The 22,533-nt window shown below is 45.6% G+C and overlaps 1 protein-coding gene across 1 annotated transcript in view; it reads right to left on the bottom strand.

Moving 5' to 3' along the window:
- Positions 1–4,866: 4,866 nt before the first annotated feature.
- The window catches only part of ECEL1 (endothelin converting enzyme like 1), a 189,640-nt gene continuing 171,973 nt past the window's right edge, over positions 4,867–22,533 (bottom strand). The window contains exons 16-17 of the mRNA XM_088467436.1: positions 6,214–6,290; positions 4,867–4,966 (exon numbers count right to left, since the gene is read on the bottom strand). Of these exons, the coding sequence (XP_088323562.1) occupies positions 4,867–4,966; positions 6,214–6,290 (177 nt within the window). The remainder of the gene's footprint in view (positions 4,967–6,213; positions 6,291–22,533) is intronic.

Genomic DNA, 22,533 nt, shown 5'->3' with positions numbered 1-22,533 from the left:
AGGACTGTCGCCCTGATTCAGAGCCGGACGCTCTGACAGAGCGCTCGCTCTGAATCAGGGCCATCCCTCTGTTTTTTTTTAGCGGCCTCCTGGCCGCTCGCATAGCTGTGGGTGACAACCCACAGCTATAGCAAGCGGCCAAACAGATGGTCGCGATGGTCAAGACCATCGCGCCCATCGGGCTTGCGACGACACCCTTGTGGTAGGGTCTTTTCTGCCGCAAGCCCTGGATTGCTTTCGGCTCTATCAAAGCTGAGAGCACTCACACTGACATCACTTGGGAACGCCTCCATCTGGCCAGCCACGCCCCTGGCTCGCCCACCAAAGGGGGCGTGCTGTCACTCACCATGACAGCATGCCCCCTTTGTAGCGAGACCCGGAGCAACGGCTTGGCCGTCGCTATCCGGGTCTTGCGCATGCGCACGACGGAGCCGGCTCCCTTGTGCGCATGCGCACTGGGCCAACATCGGCACGCTTGCGAGCGCTCAGCGCTCGCGAGCGGGTCTGAATCAGGCCCTGAGTTTGAGAACCACTGGTTTATAGTAGTTAATGGAATATAAATGTTTTATTACTACTTAAAAACAAGTTCAAATTATTTTTTCTTATTAGGTAAACAGTTTAATGGGATCATTATACAGAATATGAGGTGTAATGGGGAAATAATGATGTAGTGTATTGTGAATTAAGGAAATTAAATTATCTAATTCTAAAGAAATATCTAGGGTACACAAGATGTGGCAATTGGATAAAGAGGCAATAGTGATATAGGGGTCTATGTACTAAGCAGTGATAAGTGACAGAGTGAAAGGTGATAAGTCTGTGATAAGTGCCAGCCAGTCAGTTCCCAACTGTAATTTTTCAAACACAGCCTGTGAGATGACAGTTGGAAGCTGATTGGCTGGCACCTTATCACAGACTTATCACTTTTCACTCTGTCACTTATCACTGCTTAGTACATAGACCGCATATGCTGAAATGTGTATATGCAAAGCTGCTGCTACAGCCAGATAGGTCCAGGCTTGCACCAGTGGCATGTGCGTCTGCTTTATGGCAGGCATATACACAACATTTACACCCATGTTTATAGCCATTTACTCTGTTTGCAAAATAACTATGAGGCAGCAATAAAACTTTAAATATTATTCTGATAGAGCCAAATCTCCATCTCCAAGATGAGAAAGAAAACAATACTTTTATTTTGTGATGTTGTATATTGATGTCAGAGTACAGTGAATGTCATGAAGATTACAGGGTTAGTGAGCGAAGTTGGATATAAACATACCTAAAATATGAAAATGGGTCCTGTACCTGCCCTGTAAACTGACCACATGAGTATGTGGCTATGCAGATTTGCGTGAATCAAACATACTGTATACAATGGCTAACCACTGGAGAGGAAGGTCGGGAAGAGGTGCTGTAATATAGGTAGAGTCAGCGAGAGTGTGTTCATGTAATTGTGCACAGATACAGAACTATCTCAGACACCACAGAGACGCATGCCGATACCTTTGCAGGTGCAAGTACACATGCTGCTTCTAATTGGCTGACAGAGGATTAAGCGCAGATGCTGATAAATGCTTTTTGCATTGCTTGTGCATGTAGTATAAACTTGTCAGCATATTTTATCAAGTTTCTTTTATTCATACAGGAGATGGAGAGGTGTTATCTATGCTATTCACAGCTATTACTGATAGCAATTTGCAATCGATTGTGAATAAAAATCTTTCCTTTTTTCAATCAATAGATTTGCCACAATCAATTGAAAAAGGGAAAGACTTTTATATACAATTGATTGCAAATTGCAGAATTGCTGCAATCAATTACTGATGTATGGGGGCCTTTACATATGCCTGATATAAACCTGGCACATATGCCATGTGCACAGAGCTAGACCCATGAGGCACTGCCTACACCTCCACTTATGGCTGTGAATGACCTCATTTAGTTTAGTGAATATATTGATTATGCAAAGAGTTAAAAAGTTAAAAGTTGATGAACTGAAGGTAATAGTGTGTTCATGGTAAAACGATAAATTGATGAGACAGACCCTCTAATAAAAGAACATTATTCACATTAAGGTGCTGATGCATTCTTACATACTCTCCTGGATGTTGTAGGAGGCTCACATTTTTTCGGGTAACCCCCTACACCCACGGAAGAGTGGCCTGATCTCCTACAACCCACCTACTTCCTAGTGAAGTGTCCAGAATGGGGGGAGATAAAAAGGGGAATCACAGGACCGTGGGGAGGGGGCTGGGCTAAATTATGCAAATATGTGTTATTTTAATCCCTCCACAGGATTTGCAAATCTCAGCATTTTGCCATTCCAAGGGGCGGGGCCTAATGACATGAGAGCCTGGCCCCCGTGTTACCAGCACCATCCCCTCGCCAGGCTTCTCCCGGAGAGGGGATGAAAAATGTACTGGTGCAGAGTTGTTGGCAAAATGGGAATAAATGACTCTACAAGATAGCATATGTCCATCCATATGTAGATCGTACACATCTGGAGACACCTTCGCCTCCACATTGTACAAAGTTTACTACCAGTCATCATCATAAGTCTGTATGTGCACCTGCTCTATAGCATATGCCTTCCAGTAGTCATATAGGCATGTGTCTTCAGGTATGCATGGATCACACGCCTTCCTTGTACTCCGCCTATGTTCCCTCCCATGTCCTATCCCCTACAGGCACAGGTGGGTATAATTGGCAGAATGCTGCAAGTCAGCATAGGTGCATGTGCAATTGTAACCTCTATGGTAGTTTGAGGGTTATAGGCCATGTGATTATTTCATATCAAATATTTGTGCCTGTTCTCTATCTAGCTATCGAAAAAGTGGATAGAAGAGCACATGAAATGTTGAACTAAACTTAAACTAATCTCCATTCTAATTGGAAAGCCTGTTGTTTAGCTGTGCACTTACACTTTGCTTGTACAGTGATATAAGGGCAATGGGTTGATGAGTTGGGAGCAAAGCAAAACAGAGCAAGTAACTGTGCACCTTGGTAAAACCATACTGCACTGCATGGGGAGGGGCTGATTTAAAAGGTGCAGAGAGATTTAGATCTAAGAGGGGGTGACTAAACTCAAATCTAAATTGGTGTGTAAAAATAAAGCAGTCCAGTATTTGTGAGCTACATGCAAAAACAACCAGTATTTACCCTGCATGCAAAAAAATAAATAAAAAAATGTATGTGCACCCCTTGCATTAAACATGTTTTTTTCCAGATACAAAGTTACTTGCTTTGTTTGATGTACTCCCAACCTAGAATAAGCCCCAATGTGTTTAATGAGAAATGTACAATTTTTATTATATTTAACCAATATACAGTATTGCTTCTATGCACTAACAGCCTTTAGGTATCATACTTTCTATTAGATTCCATCACAATAATGCAATGCATTGTAATCAGAGTTATGTGGTTGTGGATAGAATTATGTAGCAGTGCACAATGAGGATAGCGATATAATGCAGAGCTTGTGTGTAGAAGGATAGTGGCGCTGTGTTGTAAAAATAATGATCTAATGAATATATGATGGGATAGCGACTCTGTGTAGCAAAGATAATGAAGCAGAGGACTAATATAGGAATATATTTTGGCATGGAGATAATAGTAAGTACATAGAGAAGAAATATAATAATTGGGGGTGTAATATAGCTGAGATGGTGATAAACTGTTACATGTTGTGAATATTGACTCAGTATAGTCTAAACAAAAGTAATGATGTGAAACCAGTGACACTGATCACATAGTTGTGTGCTGGAATGTGATGACTAATAACTCATGTATGTCATTATAAAAATTCAACCTGTTTTACTTTAAAACTTTGAGTACTATTCTGTAGCATTTTCTCAGTGCTATTTCGCCACTGCCATGCAGAAATCACTGGAGGACATGACGACATGTATTTGGCACAAGTCACTTTCATCAAAATAAGATTAAGGAAGCTCATATAACAAAGTAATCTGATCTAGATTTGTCCATTAGTCAGATGATTCAGGGCGGAATGGCTTGCAGTCCATGGTCCTGCAAGTGAACATCCTAGTAGTTATCATTTAGAAGTTACCCATATTTTGTGGATATGAAGATCAACACCATATTCTCTGTGTACATTTAAGCTCAGTTATCTGTGGGTTTGCAGAGCTCTGTTGTCTACGCTTTATCGATATGTAAGGGTTATCACCCTGAATTCTCTGGGTGTAAATTGAAAGGGTACAGTAGTCCATTCTCTGTGGGCATAAGGTGCTCAACAACATCTCCTCTATGAAGGCTTCAGCAACCCATCCAACATGGATGACAAGGGCTCAGTAGTCTTTTGTGTGTCTAAAGCTCTTATTAAACACCTATTTGTTATCAATCAACTGATACAGTCAAGGGCCCATAAATCCATCTTGTTTGGCTGACAGTGGGCTTAATCACTGTACTGTGGATGTGAGAGGCTCATGTAATCCACTCTCTCTGGGGTTAAATAGCCCAATAACCTACAGTATCTTCTGTTAGTGTTAAATACCCAATAACTCATGTTTTCATGAGTTTAAAGGCTAAGTGGCCCATTCTATGAGGTCGTTTGGCCCGATAACTCCTTTTCTGGATGACCAGCAGGCTCTGTAACATGTCCATGGTGTGAGCGACTCTGGAGGATGTGAAGATCTTTACAAACATTTCCTGGGTGGGTGGCAGAGCTCAGGAAACAACATTCTATTCAAGGACCCAGTGACCCATACAATGTGGGTATAAAAAGTTCTGTAACCCAAGGTCCGTGGGTGTAGAAGGCACACGCAGACATTCTTCTCCTGATGTAGACATACAGAGTATTTGTGCTGTTGTGTGGGTGGAGCTAGCTCCAGCAATGCTTCCTACATATCACCACACAGAACACTTCTGACCTGGGTTCATTGGAGAATTCCTGGGGCAGTGAAATACTCTCCCAAACTCTTCAAACTGAGAGACGCTACCCATAACCCTAAGAGAGGAGCAGAAAGAAACATGACAGAACAGAAAATATAATAGAGACCATTATAGTTCAAACTGTCCAATTTACTATGGGGTCTATTTACTAAGCTGTGTTAGGAGATAAAGTGAACGGTGATAAGATACCAGCCAATCAGCTCCTAACTGCCATATCAAAGGCTGTGTTTGAAAAATGGCAGTTAGGAGCTGATTGGCTGTTACTTTATCACCGTTCACTTTATCTCCTAACACAGCTTAGTAAATAGACTCCTATAACTGGAGCTAGATATCATTATTAGAGCAGATGACTCTGTTAGTGAGACAGCCATTTACTTCAAACCACTGATTTACTGAACCCTAAGTTTATGAGCAGCAAATATCTGAATGTCCATTCAGTGCAGTATAATGTTATGAGACAAGTAACACAGAAAAAGATGTATCCCGTCCATGATGTGTAAATAATATGAATTAAAAAATCAAATTGGAAGTAGACAGGGAAGATAATATAAATTAGGTCTAATCTGTCTCCTTCAACTGATATTTAATAAACTCATACAATGAGGAAATGTATCCAGTTCCTTAAATAGAAATCATCAATACATAAGGGTAAATGTCAGGGCCGAAGCTAGGGTCGTGCGGCCTGTGCCATGTCACAGGGCACCGCAGGACAAGGGGCGCTGTTTGGGCCTGTCACTTTTCTGTTTATTATCATTCTCATTTGTAGCTTCCTCTTATTTCATCCCCACCATCTCCTGGCCTCCCCTATCTCGTCCCCATGAGGCCATTCCCCTTTTTTGGGTGCGTTATGTCCCTATTTGAAAAATGGGGGGTGCCAATGTTCTTTCTGGCACAGAGCACCAAAAAGTCTAGTTACGGCTCTGGTAAATATAATAGGCTGCTGAGTTCTGACATCGGCGAGTCCCGTGCGAGTCTGCCCAATGTTTTAAAGTAGCAATTATTTAACAGGCAAAATCAACATGGTTTTGCCTGTTAAATGACTGCTACTTTAAAATATTGGGCAGTCTTGCACGGGGCTCGCCAATGTCAGAACTCTGCACCCTATTACATTTACCCCCTGGTGTGTGTTCTGAGGAGCCCCAGCTATACTGCTTTGTGATGACAAGGTGGCATTAACATTTCTGTGTCAACATGAAGCTTGAATCACAGCAAATTTCTACAATTAAGTGACATTTTCAGTACAATCAGTTGGAAGTAGTCAAATCAATCTTTATTGCAATTAGCATTTTTTATTAGTCATACCGGTAATGTTCAGGAGCATGTTTGTCGGTCAGGACCTGCAGGTATATAGATTGGGACCTTCTCTTTATACACCAATTCTAAACAAGGAGAAAGAGATTGGTATTTAATTTGTCCGGTATTGTTTTATGCATAATGAAATTTAAGAGCAAGTGCTAACTCACATTACATTTCAAAGAGAAAAATAAAGCTTTACACCACACATAGGGGCATATTCAATTGTGTGCGAGAATAGCAAAAACCCTGCACCTGCGAGGTTTTTCCTTCAGGTGCAGGTTTAATTAGTCCTTAACTGCTCACCTTCCTCAGCGCTGTCTTCTGCATCTTCTTCTGCATCCAGCATTGGGTGCCGGCTCTTCTGCAGCATGGTGAGTATGTCAGTGTGTGTGCTGTATGTAAAAGTGTGTGTGTGTGTGTGTGTGTGACCCCCGGTGTGGTGTGTGTGGCCCCCCAGAATGGGCGCTGGGAGAACTACATCTCCCAGCAGCCCTTGCTCCTCCCATCACACCCAGCAGCCCCCTCTCCAGTAAGAAGAGAGAGGGGAGGCCACTGGGAGCCGCGGAGACCCCCTGCCAGGTAGGTGTTTTTTTTGTTTTGTTTTTTTACGCGGCATGCGGTTTTCAGAGCTGAAAACTCCACGACCACTAGTTTTTTAATTGAATACCTCGGTTAGCGGGAGCGTGCATAACCGCGGTATTCCGGAATTGGGCGCGAGGTGCGGTAGGTTTTTAACTCACTAAACCTCGCGCCCAATTGTTTATGCCCCATAGTGATATCACACCCTGCTTTCTCACAGCCAAAATGGTGTCATGTCCCACTTTCTCACAGCCACAATGTTATGTCGCACAGTGATATCACGCGCAGGCCTGCCAAGAGCCGCGGGAAAAAAAAGATTTTCACCGCAGCGTAGCGTCGCTGCGCGCTGGTGAGGGGGTGCTCTGAGCCCCCTCAGCCCGGCGCAAAGCCAGGGGGGTGCGATCAGTGTGATCGCTCCCCCCCACAGACATAGGAGACTGCTGTGGCTGTTGCTCAGCAGCCATGAGAAGTCTCCCACTGCAGCTCAGCACATGCTGTGAGGGAGGGGGGGGCGGCATCAGAACCGGGCCCCTCAGGAGGCCCAGGTAATTTGTACCCGCTTTCTTACATCCACAAATATGTCACTCCCTGCTTTCTCACAGCAACAATGGTGTCATGTCCTGCTTTCTCACAGTCACAATGATGTCACGCTTGCTTTCATACATCCACAATGATGTCATTCCCTGGTTTCTCACAGTCACAATGATGTCACGCTTGCTTTCTTACATCCACAATGATGTCATTCCCTGCATTCTCACAGTCACAATGATGTCACTCCCTGGTTTCTCACAGTCACAATGATGTCACTCCCTGGTTTCTCACAGTCACAATGATGTCACTCCCTGGTTTCTCACAGTCACAATGGTGTCATGTCCTGCTTTCTCACAGCCACAATGGTGTCATGTACCGCTTTCTCACAGTCACAATGGTGTCATGTCCTGCTTTCTTACAGCCACAAAGATGTCACTCCCTGCTTTCTCACAGCCACAATGGTGTCACATCCTGCTTTCTCACAGCCACAATGGTGTCATGTACCGCTTTCTTACATCCACAAATATGTCACTCCCTGCTTTCTCACAGCAACAATGGTGTCATGTCCTGCTTTCTTACAGTCACAATGGTGTCATGTCCAGCTTTCTCACAGTCACAATGATGTCACGCTTGCTTTCTTACATCCACAATGATGTCATTCCCTGGTTTCTCACAGTCACAATGATGTCACGCTTGCTTTCTTACATCCACAATGATGTCATTCCCTGCTTTCTCACAGTCACAATGATGTCACTCCCTGGTTTCTCAAAGTCACAATGATGTCACTCCCTGGTTTCTCACAGTCACAATGATGTCACTCCCTGGTTTCTCACAGTCACAATGGTGTCATGTCCTGCTTTCTCACAGCCACAATGGTGTCATGTACCGCTTTCTTACAGCCACAAAGATGTCACTCCCTGCTTTCTCACAGCCACAATGGTGTCACATCCTGCTTTCTCACAGCCACAATGGTGTCATGTACCGCTTTCTTACAGCCACAAAGATGTCACTCCCTGCTTTCTCACATCCACAATGGTGTCATGTACCGCTTTCTTACATCCACAAATATGTCACTCCCTGCTTTCTCACAGCCACAATGGTGTCATGTCCTGCTTTCTTACATCCACAAAGATGTCACTCCCTGCTTTCTCACAGCAACAATGGTGTCATGTCCTGCTTTCTTACAGTCACAATGGTGTCATGCCCTGCTTTCTCACAGTCACAATGATGTCACGCTTGCTTTCTTACATCCACAATGATGTCATTCCCTGGTTTCTCACAGTCACAATGATGTCACGCTTGCTTTCTTACATCCACAATGATGTCATTCCCTGCTTTCTCACAGTCACAATGATGTCACTCCCTGGTTTGTCACAGTCACAAAGATGTCACTCCCTGGTTTCTCACAGTCACAATGATGTCACTCCCTGGTTTCTCACAGTCACAATGGTGTCATGTCCTGCTTTCTCACAGCCACAATGGTGTCATGTACCGCTTTCTTACAGCCACAAAGATGTCACTCCCTGCTTTCTCACAGCCACAATGGTGTCACATCCTGCTTTCTCACAGCCACAATGGTGTCATGTACCGCTTTCTTACAGCCACAAAGATGTCACTCCCTGCTTTCTCACAGCCACAATGGTGTCATGTCCTGCTTTCTTACATCCACAAATATGTCACTCCCTGCTTTCTCACAGCCACAATGGTGTCATGTACCGCTTTCTTACAGCCACAAAGATGTCACTCCCTGCTTTCTCACAGCCACAATGGTGTCATGTCCTGCTTTCTTACATCCACAAATATGTCACTCCCTGCTTTCTCACAGCCACAATGGTGTCATGTACCGCTTTCTTACAGCCACAAAGATGTCACTCCCTGCTTTCTCACAGCCACAATGGTGTCATGTCCTGCTTTCTTACATCCACAAAGATGTCACTCCCTGCTTTCTCACAGCAACAATGGTGTCATGTCCTGCTTTCTTACAGTCACAATGGTGTCATGTCCAGCTTTCTCACAGTCACAATGATGTCACGCTTGCTTTCTTACATCCACAATGATGTCATTCCCTGGTTTCTCACAGTCACAATGATGTCACGCTTGCTTTCTTACATCCACAATGATGTCATTCCCTGCTTTCTCACAGTCACAATGATGTCACTCCCTGGTTTCTCACAGTCACAATGATGTCACTCCCTGGTTTCTCACAGTCACAATGATGTCACTCCCTGGTTTCTCACAGTCACAATGGTGTCATGTCCTGCTTTCTCACAGCCACAATGGTGTCAAGTACCGCTTTCTTACAGCCACAAAGATGTCACTCCCTGCTTTCTCACAGCCACAATGGTGTCACATCCTGCTTTCTCACAGCCACAATGGTGTCATGTACCGCTTTCTTACAGCCACAAAGATGTCACTCCCTGCTTTCTCACATCCACAATGGTGTCATGTACCGCTTTCTTACATCCACAAATATGTCACTCCCTGCTTTCTCACAGCCACAATGGTGTCATGTCCTGCTTTCTTACATCCACAAAGATGTCACTCCCTGCTTTCTCACAGCAACAATGGTGTCATGTCCTGCTTTCTTACAGTCACAATGGTGTCATGCCCTGCTTTCTCACAGTCACAATGATGTCACGCTTGCTTTCTTACATCCACAATGATGTCATTCCCTGGTTTCTCACAGTCACAATGATGTCACGCTTGCTTTCTTACATCCACAATGATGTCATTCCCTGCTTTCTCACAGTCACAATGATGTCACTCCCTGGTTTCTCACAGTCACAAAGATGTCACTCCCTGGTTTCTCACAGTCACAATGATGTCACTCCCTGGTTTCTCACAGTCACAATGGTGTCATGTCCTGCTTTCTCACAGCCACAATGGTGTCATGTACCGCTTTCTTACAGCCACAAAGATGTCACTCCCTGCTTTCTCACAGCCACAATGGTGTCACATCCTGCTTTCTCACAGCCACAATGGTGTCATGTACCGCTTTCTTACAGCCACAAAGATGTCACTCCCTGCTTTCTCACAGCCACAATGGTGTCATGTCCTGCTTTCTTACATCCACAAATATGTCACTCCCTGCTTTCTCACAGCCACAATGGTGTCATGTACCGCTTTCTTACAGCCACAAAGATGTCACTCCCTGCTTTCTCACAGCCACAATGGTGTCATGTCCTGCTTTCTTACATCCACAAATATGTCACTCCCTGCTTTCTCACAGCCACAATGGTGTCATGTACCGCTTTCTTACAGCCACAAAGATGTCACTCCCTGCTTTCTCACAGCCACAATGGTGTCATGTCCTGCTTTCTTACATCCACAAAGATGTCACTCCCTGCTTTCTCACAGCAACAATGGTGTCGTGCCCACTTTCTCACAGCCACAGTGGTGTCATGTCCTGCTTTCTCACAGTCACAATGGTGTCATGCCCTGCTTTCTCACAGTCACAATGGTGTCATGTCCAGCTTTCTCACAGTCACAATGGTGTCATGTCCAGCTTTCTCACAGTCACAATGATGTCACGCTTGCTTTCTTACATCCACAATGATGTCATTCCCTGGTTTCTCACAGTCACAATGATGTCACGCTTGCTTTCTTACATCCACAATGATGTCATTCCCTGCTTTCTCACAGTCACAATGATGTCACTCCCTGGTTTCTCACAGTCACAATGATGTCACTCCCTGGTTTCTCACAGTCACAATGGTGTCATGTCCTGCTTTCTCACAGTTACAATGGTGTCATGCCCTGCCTACTCATAGCCACAATGAAGTTGTCCCGCATTCTCACAGTCACAATGATGTCACTCCCTGGTTTCTCACAGTCACAATGGTGTCATGTCCTGCTTTCTCACAGCCACAATGGTGTCATGTACCGCTTTCTTACAGCCACAAAGATGTCACTCCCTGCTTTCTCACAGCCACAATGGTGTCACATCCTGCTTTCTCACAGCCACAATGGTGTCATGTACCGCTTTCTTACAGCCACAAAGATGTCACTCCCTGCTTTCTCACAGCCACAATGGTGTCATGTCCTGCTTTCTTACATCCACAAATATGTCACTCCCTGCTTTCTCACAGCCACAATGGTGTCATGTACCGCTTTCTTTAAGCCACAAAGATGTCACTCCCTGCTTTCTCACAGCCACAATGGTGTCATGTCCTGCTTTCTTACATCCACAAAGATGTCACTCCCTGCTTTCTAACAGCAACAATGGTGTCGTGCCCACTTTCTCACAGCCACAGTGGTGTCATGTCCTGCTTTCTCACAGTCACAATGGTGTCATGCCCTGCTTTCTCACAGTCACAATGGTGTCATGTCCAGCTTTCTCACAGTCACAATGGTGTCATGTCCAGCTTTCTCACAGTCACAATGATGTCACGCTTGCTTTCTTACATCCACAATGATGTCATTCCCTGGTTTCTCACAGTCACAATGATGTCACGCTTGCTTTCTTACATCCACAATGATGTCATTCCCTGCTTTCTCACAGTCACAATGATGTCACTCCCTGGTTTCTCACAGTCACAATGATGTCACTCCCTGGTTTCTCACAGTCACAATGGTGTCATGTCCTGCTTTCTCACAGTTACAATGGTGTCATACCCTGCCTTCTCATAGCCACAATGAGGTTGTCCCGCATTCTCACAGTCACAATGATGTCACTCCCTGGTTTCTCACAGTCACAATGGTGTCATGTCCTGCTTTCTCACAGCCACAATGGTGTCATGTACCGCTTTCTTACATCCACAAATATGTCACTCCCTGCTTTCTCACAGCAACAATGGTGTCATGTCCTGCTTTCTTACAGTCACAATGGTGTCATGTCCAGCTTTCTCACAGTCACAATGATGTCACGCTTGCTTTCTTACATCCACAATGATGTCATTCCCTGGTTTCTCACAGTCACAATGATGTCACGCTTGCTTTCTTACATCCACAATGATGTCATTCCCTGCTTTCTCACAGTCACAATGATGTCACTCCCTGGTTTCTCACAGTCACAATGATGTCCCTCCCTGGTTTCTCACAGTCACAATGATGTCACTCCCTGGTTTCTCACAGTCACAATGGTGTCATGTCCTGCTTTCTCACAGCCACAATGGTGTCATGTACCGCTTTCTTACAGCCACAAAGATGTCACTCCCTGCTTTCTCACAGCCACAATGGTGTCACATCCTGCTTTCTCACAGCCACAATGGTGTCATGTACCGCTTTCTTACAGCCACAAAGATGTCACTCCCTGCTTTCTCACATCCACAATGGTGTCATGTACCGCTTTCTTACATCCACAAATATGTCACTCCCTGCTTTCTCACAGCCACAATGGTGTCATGTCCTGCTTTCTTACATCCACAAAGATGTCACTCCCTGCTTTCTCACAGCAACAATGGTGTCATGTCCTGCTTTCTTACAGTCACAATGGTGTCATGCCCTGCTTTCTCACAGTCACAATGATGTCACGCTTGCTTTCTTACATCCACAATGATGTCATTCCCTGGTTTCTCACAGTCACAATGATGTCACGCTTGCTTTCTTACATCCACAATGATGTCATTCCCTGCTTTCTCACAGTCACAATGATGTCACTCCCTGGTTTCTCACAGTCACAAAGATGTCACTCCCTGGTTTCTCACAGTCACAATGATGTCACTCCCTGGTTTCTCACAGTCACAATGGTGTCATGTCCTGCTTTCTCACAGCCACAATGGTGTCATGTACCGCTTTCTTACAGCCACAAAGATGTCACTCCCTGCTTTCTCACAGCCACAATGGTGTCACATCCTGCTTTCTCACAGCCACAATGGTGTCATGTACCGCTTTCTTACAGCCACAAAGATGTCACTCCCTGCTTTCTCACAGCCACAATGGTGTCATGTCCTGCTTTCTTACATCCACAAATATGTCACTCCCTGCTTTCTCACAGCAACAATGGTGTCATGTACCGCTTTCTTACAGCCACAAAGATGTCACTCCCTGCTTTCTCACAGCCACAATGGTGTCATGTCATGCTTTCTTACATCCACAAATATGTCACTCCCTGCTTTCTCACAGCCACAATGGTGTCATGTACTGCTTTCTTACAGCCACAAAGATGTCAGTCCCTGCTTTCTCACAGCCACAATGGTGTCATGTCCTGCTTTCTTACATCCACAAAGATGTCACTCCCTGCTTTCTCACAGCAACAATGGTGTCGTGTCCACTTTCTCACAGCCACAGTGGTGTCATGTCCTGCTTTCTCACAGTCACAATGGTGTCATGCCCTGCTTTCTCACAGTCACAATGGTGTCATGTCCAGCTTTCTCACAGTCACAATGGTGTCATGTCCAGCTTTCTCACAGTGACAATGATGTCACGCTTGCTTTCTTACATCCACAATGATGTCATTCCCTGGTTTCTCACAGTCACAATGATGTCACGCTTGCTTTCTTACATCCACAATGATGTCATTCCCTGCTTTCTCACAGTCACAATGATGTCACTCCCTGGTTTCTCACAGTCACAATGATGTCACTCCCTGGTTTCTCACAGTCACAATGGTGTCATGTCCTGCTTTCTCACAGTTACAATGGTGTCATGCCCTGCCTTCTCATAGCCACAATGAAGTTGTCCCGCATTCTCACAGTCACAATGATGTCACTCCCTGGTTTCTCACAGTCACAATGGTGTCATGTCCTGCTTTCTCACAGCCACAATGGTGTCATGTACCGCTTTCTTACAGCCACAAAGATGTCACTCCCTGCTTTCTCACAGCCACAATGGTGTCACATCCTGCTTTCTCACAGCCACAATGGTGTCATGTACCGCTTTCTTACAGCCACAAAGATGTCACTCCCTGCTTTCTCACAGCCACAATGGTGTCATGTCCTGCTTTCTTACATCCACAAATATGTCACTCCCTGCTTTCTCACAGCCACAATGGTGTCATGTACCGCTTTCTTACAGCCACAAAGATGTCACTCCCTGCTTTCTCACAGCCACAATGGTGTCATGTCCTGCTTTCTTACATCCACAAATATGTCACTCCCTGCTTTCTCACAGCCACAATGGTGTCATGTACCGCTTTCTTACAGCCACAAAGATGTCACTCCCTGCTTTCTCACAGCCACAATGGTGTCGTGCCCACTTTCTCACAGCCACAGTGGTGTCATGTCCTGCTTTCTCACAGTCACAATGGTGTCATGCCCTGCTTTCTCACAGTCACAATGATGTCACGCTTGCTTTCTTACATCCACAATGATGTCATTCCCTGGTTTCTCACAGTCACAATGATGTCACGCTTGCTTTCTTACATCCACAATGATGTCATTCCCTGCTTTCTCACAGTCACAATGATGTCACTCCCTGGTTTCTCACAGTCACAATGATGTCACTCCCTGGTTTCTCACAGTCACAATGGTGTCATGTCCTGCTTTCTCACAGTTACAATGGTGTCATGCCCTGCCTTCTCATAGCCACAATGAAGTTGTCCCGCATTCTCACAGTCACAATGATGTCACTCCCTGGTTTCTCACAGTCACAATGGTGTCATGTCCTGCTTTCTCACAGCCACAATGGTGTCATGTACCGCTTTCTTACAGCCACAAAGATGTCACTCCCTGCTTTCTCACAGCCACAATGGTGTCACATCCTGCTTTCTCACAGCCATAATGGTGTCATGTACCGCTTTCTTACAGCCACAAAGATGTCACTCCCTGCTTTCTCACAGCCACAATGGTGTCATGTCCTGCTTTCTTACATCCACAAATATGTCACTCCCTGCTTTCTCACAGCCACAATGGTGTCATGTACCGCTTTCTTACAGCCACAAAGATGTCACTCCCTGCTTTCTCACAGCCACAATGGTGTCATGTCCTGCTTTCTTACATCCACAAATATGTCACTCCCTGCTTTCTCACAGCCACAATGGTGTCATGTACCGCTTTCTTACAGCCACAAAGATGTCACTCCCTGCTTTCTCACAGCCACAATGGTGTTATGTCCTGCTTTCTTACATCCACAAAGATGTCACTCCCTGCTTTCTCACAGCAACAATGGTGTCGTGCCCACTTTCTCACAGCCACAGTGGTGTCATGTCCTGCTTTCTCACAGTCACAATGGTGTCATGCCCTGCTTTCTCACAGTCACAATGGTGTCATGTCCAGCTTTCTCACAGTCACAATGGTGTCATGTCCAGCTTTCTCACAGTCACAATGATGTCACGCTTGCTTTCTTACATCCACAATGATGTCATTCCCTGGTTTCTCACAGTCACAATGATGTCACGCTTGCTTTCTTACATCCACAATGATGTCATTCCCTGCTTTCTCACAGTCACAATGATGTCACTCCCTGGTTTCTCACAGTCACAATGATGTCACTCCCTGGTTTCTCACAGTCACAATGGTGTCATGTCCTGCTTTCTCACAGTTACAATGGTGTCATGCCCTGCCTTCTCATAGCCACAATGAAGTTGTCCCGCATTCTCACAGTCACAATGATGTCACTCCCTGGTTTCTCACAGTCACAATGGTGTCATGTCCTGCTTTCTCACAGCCACAATGGTGTCATGTACCGCTTTCTTACAGCCACAAAGATGTCACTCCCTGCTTTCTCACAGCCACAATGGTGTCACATCCTGCTTTCTCACAGCCACAATGGTGTCATGTACCACTTTCTTACAGCCACAAAGATGTCACTCCCTGCTTTCTCACAGCCACAATGGTGTCATGTCCTGCTTTCTTACATCCACAAATATGTCACTCCCTGCTTTCTCACAGCCACAATGGTGTCATGTACCGCTTTCTTTAAGCCACAAAGATGTCACTCCCTGCTTTCTCACAGCCACAATGGTGTCATGTCCTGCTTTCTTACATCCACAAAGATGTCACTCCCTGCTTTCTCACAGCAACAATGGTGTCGTGCCCACTTTCTCACAGCCACAGTGGTGTCATGTCCTGCTTTCTCACAGTCACAATGGTGTCATGCCCTGCTTTCTCACAGTCACAATGGTGTCATGTCCAGCTTTCTCACAGTCACAATGGTGTCATGTCCAGCTTTCTCACAGTCACAATGATGTCACGCTTGCTTTCTTACATCCACAATGATGTCATTCCCTGGTTTCTCACAGTCAGAATGATGTCACGCTTGCTTTCTTACATCCACAATGATGTCATTCCCTGCTTTCTCACAGTCACAATGATGTCACTCCCTGGTTTCTCACAGTCACAATGATGTCACTCCCTGGTTTCTCACAGTCACAATGGTGTCATGTCCTGCTTTCTCACAGTTACAATGGTGTCATGCCCTGCCTTCTCATAGCCACAATGAAGTTGTCCCGCATTCTCACAGTCACAATGATGTCACTCCCTGGTTTCTCACAGTCACAATGGTGTCATGTCCTGCTTTCTCACAGCCACAATGGTGTCATGTACCGCTTTCTTACAGCCACAAAGATGTCACTCCCTGCTTTCTCACAGCCACAATGGTGTCATGTCCTGCTTTCTTACATCCACAAATATGTCACTCCCTGCTTTCTCACAGCCACAATGGTGTCATGTACCGCTTTCTTACAGCCACAAAGATGTCACTCCCTGCTTTCTCACAGCCACAATGGTGTCATGTCCTGCTTTCTTACATCCACAAATATGTCACTCCCTGCTTTCTCACAGCAACAATGGTGTCATGTCCTGCTTTCTTACAGTCACAATGGTGTCATGTCCAGCTTTCTCACAGTCACAATGATGTCACGCTTGCTTTCTTACATCCACAATGATGTCATTCCCTGGTTTCTCACAGTCACAATGATGTCACGCTTGCTTTCTTACATCCACAATGATGTCATTCCCTGCTTTCTCACAGTCACAATGATGTCACTCCCTGGTTTCTCACAGTCACAAAGATGTCCCTCCCTGGTTTCTCACAGTCACAATGATGTCACTCCCTGGTTTCTCACAGTCACAATGGTGTCATGTCCTGCTTTCTCACAGCCACAATGGTGTCATGTACCGCTTTCTTACAGCCACAAAGATGTCACTCCCTGCTTTCTCACAGCCACAATGGTGTCACATCCTGCTTTCTCACAGCCACAATGGTGTCATGTACCGCTTTCTTACAGCCACAAAGATGTCACTCCCTGCTTTCTCACATCCACAATGGTGTCATGTACCGCTTTCTTACATCCACAAATATGTCACTCCCTGCTTTCTCACAGCCACAATGGTGTCATGTCCTGCTTTCTTACATCCACAAAGATGTCACTCCCTGCTTTCTCACAGCAACAATGGTGTCATGTCCTGCTTTCTTACAGTCACAATGGTGTCATGCCCTGCTTTCTCACAGTCACAATGATGTCACGCTTGCTTTCTTACATCCACAATGATGTCATTCCCTGGTTTCTCACACACAATGATGTCACGCTTGCTTTCTTACATCCACAATGATGTCATTCCCTGCTTTCTCACAGTCACAATGATGTCACTCCCTGGTTTCTCACAGTCACAAAGATGTCACTCCCTGGTTTCTCACAGTCACAATGATGTCACTCCCTGGTTTCTCACAGTCACAATGGTGTCATGTCCTGCTTTCTCACAGCCACAATGGTGTCATGTACCGCTTTCTTACAGCCACAAAGATGTCACTCCCTGCTTTCTCACAGCCACAATGGTGTCACATCCTGCTTTCTCACAGCCACAATGGTGTCATGTACCGCTTTCTTACAGCCACAAAGATGTCACTCCCTGCTTTCTCACAGCCACAATGGTGTCATGTCCTGCTTTCTTACATCCACAAATATGTCACTCCCTGCTTTCTCACAGCCACAATGGTGTCATGTCCTGCTTTCTTACATCCACAAATATGTCACTCCCTGCTTTCTCACAGCCACAATTGTGTCATGTACTGCTTTCTTACAGCCACAAAGATGTCACTCCCTGCTTTCTCACAGCCACAATGGTGTCATCTCCTGCTTTCTTACATCCACAAAGATGTCACTCCCTGCTTTCTCACAGCAACAATGGTGTCGTGCCCACTTTCTCACAGCCACAGTGGTGTCATGTCCTGCTTTCTCACAGTCACAATGGTGTCATGCCCTGCTTTCTCACAGTCACAATGGTGTCATGTCCAGCTTTCTCACAGTCACAATGGTGTCATGTCCAGCTTTCTCACAGTCACAATGATGTCACGCTTGCTTTCTTACATCCACAATGATGTCATTCCCTGGTTTCTCACAGTCACAATGATGTCACGCTTGCTTTCTTACATCCACAATGATGTCATTCCCTGCTTTCTCACAGTCACAATGATGTCACTCCCTGGTTTCTCACAGTCACAATGATGTCACTCCCTGGTTTCTCACAGTCACAATGGTGTCATGTCCTGCTTTCTCACAGTTACAATGGTGTCATGCCCTGCCTTCTCATAGCCACAATGAAGTTGTCCTGCATTCTCACAGTCACAATGATGTCACTCCCTGGTTTCTCACAGTCACAATGGTGTCATGTCCTGCTTTCTCACAGCCACAATGGTGTCATGTACCGCTTTCTTACAGCCACAAAGATGTCACTCCCTGCTTTCTCACAGCCACAATGGTGTCACATCCTGCTTTCTCACAGCCACAATGGTGTCATGTACCGCTTTCTTACAGCCACAAAGATGTCACTCCCTGCTTTCTCACAGCCACAATGGTGTCATGTCCTGCTTTCTTACATCCACAAATATGTCACTCCCTGCTTTCTCACAGCCACAATGGTGTCATGTACCGCTTTCTTACAGCCACAAAGATGTCACTCCCTGCTTTCTCACAGCCACAATGGTGTCATGTCCTGCTTTCTTACATCCACAAATATGTCACTCCCTGCTTTCTCACAGCCACAATGGTGTCATGTACCGCTTTCTTACAGCCACAAAGATGTCACTCCCTGCTTTCTCACAGCCACAATGGTGTCGTGCCCACTTTCTCACAGCCACAGTGGTGTCATGTCCTGCTTTCTCACAGTCACAATGGTGTCATGCCCTGCTTTCTCACAGTCACAATGATGTCACGCTTGCTTTCTTACATCCACAATGATGTCATTCCCTGGTTTCTCACAGTCACAATGATGTCACGCTTGCTTTCTTACATCCACAATGATGTCATTCCCTGCTGTCTCACAGTCACAATGATGTCACTCCCTGGTTTCTCACAGTCACAATGATGTCACTCCCTGGTTTCTCACAGTCACAATGGTGTCATGTCCTGCTTTCTCACAGTTACAATGGTGTCATGCCCTGCCTTCTCATAGCCACAATGAAGTTGTCCCGCATTCTCACAGTCACAATGATGTCACTCCCTGGTTTCTCACAGTCACAATGGTGTCATGTCCTGCTTTCTCACAGCCACAATGGTGTCATGTACCGCTTTCTTACAGCCACAAAGATGTCACTCCCTGCTTTCTCACAGCCACAATGGTGTCACATCCTGCTTTCTCACAGCCACAATGGTGTCATGTACCGCTTTCTTACAGCCACAAAGATGTCACTCCCTGCTTTCTCACAGCCACAATGGTGTCATGTCCTGCTTTCTTACATCCACAAATATGTCACTCCCTGCTTTCTCACAGCCACAATGGTGTCATGTACCGCTTTCTTACAGCCACAAAGATGTCACTCCCTGCTTTCTCACAGCCACAATGGTGTCATGTCCTGCTTTCTTACATCCACAAATATGTCACTCCCTGCTTTCTCACAGCCACAATGGTGTCATGTACCGCTTTCTTACAGCCACAAAGATGTCACTCCCTGCTTTCTCACAGCCACAATGGTGTCACATCCTGCTTTCTCACAGCCACAATGGTGTCATGTACCGCTTTCTTACAGCCACAAAGATGTCACTCCCTGCTTTCTCACAGCCACAATGGTGTCATGTCCTGCTTTCTTACATCCACAAATATGTCACTCCCTGCTTTCTCACAGCCACAATGGTGTCATGTACCGCTTTCTTTAAGCCACAAAGATGTCACTCCCTGCTTTCTCACAGCCACAATGGTGTCATGTCCTGCTTTCTTACATCCACAAAGATGTCACTCCCTGCTTTCTCACAGCAACAATGGTGTCGTGCCCACTTTCTCACAGCCACAGTGGTGTCATGTCCTGCTTTCTCACAGTCACAATGGTGTCATGCCCTGCTTTCTCACAGTCACAATGGTGTCATGTCCAGCTTTCTCACAGTCACAATGGTGTCATGTCCAGCTTTCTCACAGTCACAATGATGTCACGCTTGCTTTCTTACATCCACAATGATGTCATTCCCTGGTTTCTCACAGTCACAATGATGTCACGCTTGCTTTCTTACATCCACAATGATGTCATTCCCTGCTTTCTCACAGTCACAATGATGTCACTCCCTGGTTTCTCACAGTCACAATGATGTCACTCCCTGGTTTCTCACAGTCACAATGGTGTCATGTCCTGCTTTCTCACAGTTACAATGGTGTCATGCCCTGCCTTCTCATAGCCACAATGAAGTTGTCCCGCATTCTCACAGTCACAATGATGTCACTCCCTGGTTTCTCACAGTCACAATGGTGTCATGTCCTGCTTTCTCACAGCCACAATGGTGTCATGTACCGCTTTCTTACAGCCACAAAGATGTCACTCCCTGCTTTCTCACAGCCACAATGGTGTCATGTCCTGCTTTCTTACATCCACAAATATGTCACTCCCTGCTTTCTCACAGCCACAATGGTGTCATGTACCGCTTTCTTACAGCCACAAAGATGTCACTCCCTGCTTTCTCACAGCCACAATGGTGTCATGTCCTGCTTTCTTACATCCACAAATATGTCACTCCCTGCTTTCTCACAGCCACAATGGTGTCATGTACCGCTTTCTTACAGCCACAAAGATGTCACTCCCTGCTTTCTCACAGCCACAATGGTGTCATGTCCTGCTTTCTTACATCCACAAAGATGTCACTCCCTGCTTTCTCACAGCAACAATGGTGTCGTGCCCACTTTCTCACAGCCACAGTGGTGTCATGTCCTGCTTTCTCACAGTCACAATGGTGTCATGCCCTGCTTTCTCACAGTCACAATGGTGTCATGTCCTGCTTTCTCACAGTCACAATGGTGTCATGTCCAGCTTTCTCACAGTCACAATGATGTCACGCTTGCTTTCTTACATCCACAATGATGTCATTCCCTGGTTTCTCACAGTCACAATGATGTCACGCTTGCTTTCTTACATCCACAATGATGTCATTCCCTGCTTTCTCACAGTCACAATGATATCACTCCCTGGTTTCTCACAGTCACAATGATGTCACTCCCTGGTTTCTCACAGTCACAATGGTGTCATGTCCTGCTTTCTCACAGTTACAATGGTGTCATGCCCTGCCTTCTCATAGCCACAATGAAGTTGTCCCGCATTCTCACAGTCACAATGATGTCACTCCCTGGTTTCTCACAGTCACAATGGTGTCATGTCCTGCTTTCTCACAGCCACAATGGTGTCATGTACCGCTTTCTTACAGCCACAAAGATGTCATTCCCTGCTTTCTCACAGCCACAATGGTGTCACATCCTGCTTTCTCACAGCCACAATGGTGTCATGTACCGCTTTCTTACAGCCACAAAGATGTCACTCCCTGCTTTCTCACAGCCACAATGGTGTCATGTACCGCTTTCTTTAAGCCACAAAGATGTCACTCCCTGCTTTCTCACAGCCACAATGGTGTCAAGTCCTGCTTTCTTACATCCACAAAGATGTCACTCCCTGCTTTCTCACAGCAACAATGGTGTTGTGCCCACTTTCTCACAGCCACAGTGGTGTCATGTCCTGCTTTCTCACAGTCACAATGGTGTCATGCCCTGCTTTCTCACAGTCACAATGGTGTCATGTCCAGCTTTCTCACAGTCACAATGGTGTCATGTCCAGCTTTCTCACAGTCACAATGATGTCACGCTTGCTTTCTTACATTCACAATGATGTCACTCCCTGGTTTCTCACAGTCACAATGGTGTCATGTCCTGCTTTCTCACAGTTACAATGGTGTCATGCCCTGCCTTCTCATAGCCACAATGAAGTTGTCCCGCATTCTCACAGTCACAATGATGTCACTCCCTGGTTTCTCACAGTCACAATGGTGTCATGTCCTGCTTTCTCACAGCCACAATGGTGTCATGTACCGCTTTCTTACAGCCACAAAGATGTCACTCCCTGCTTTCTCACAGCCACAATGGTGTCACATCC

Source organism: Taudactylus pleione, unplaced genomic scaffold (assembly GCF_031769625.1).
Source record: "Taudactylus pleione unplaced genomic scaffold, aTauple2 ptg000010l, whole genome shotgun sequence".
Taxonomy (NCBI): Eukaryota; Metazoa; Chordata; class Amphibia; order Anura; family Myobatrachidae; genus Taudactylus; species Taudactylus pleione.
Note: the sequence above shows the minus strand (reverse complement) of the source record. Positions and strands in the feature narration are given on the sequence as shown.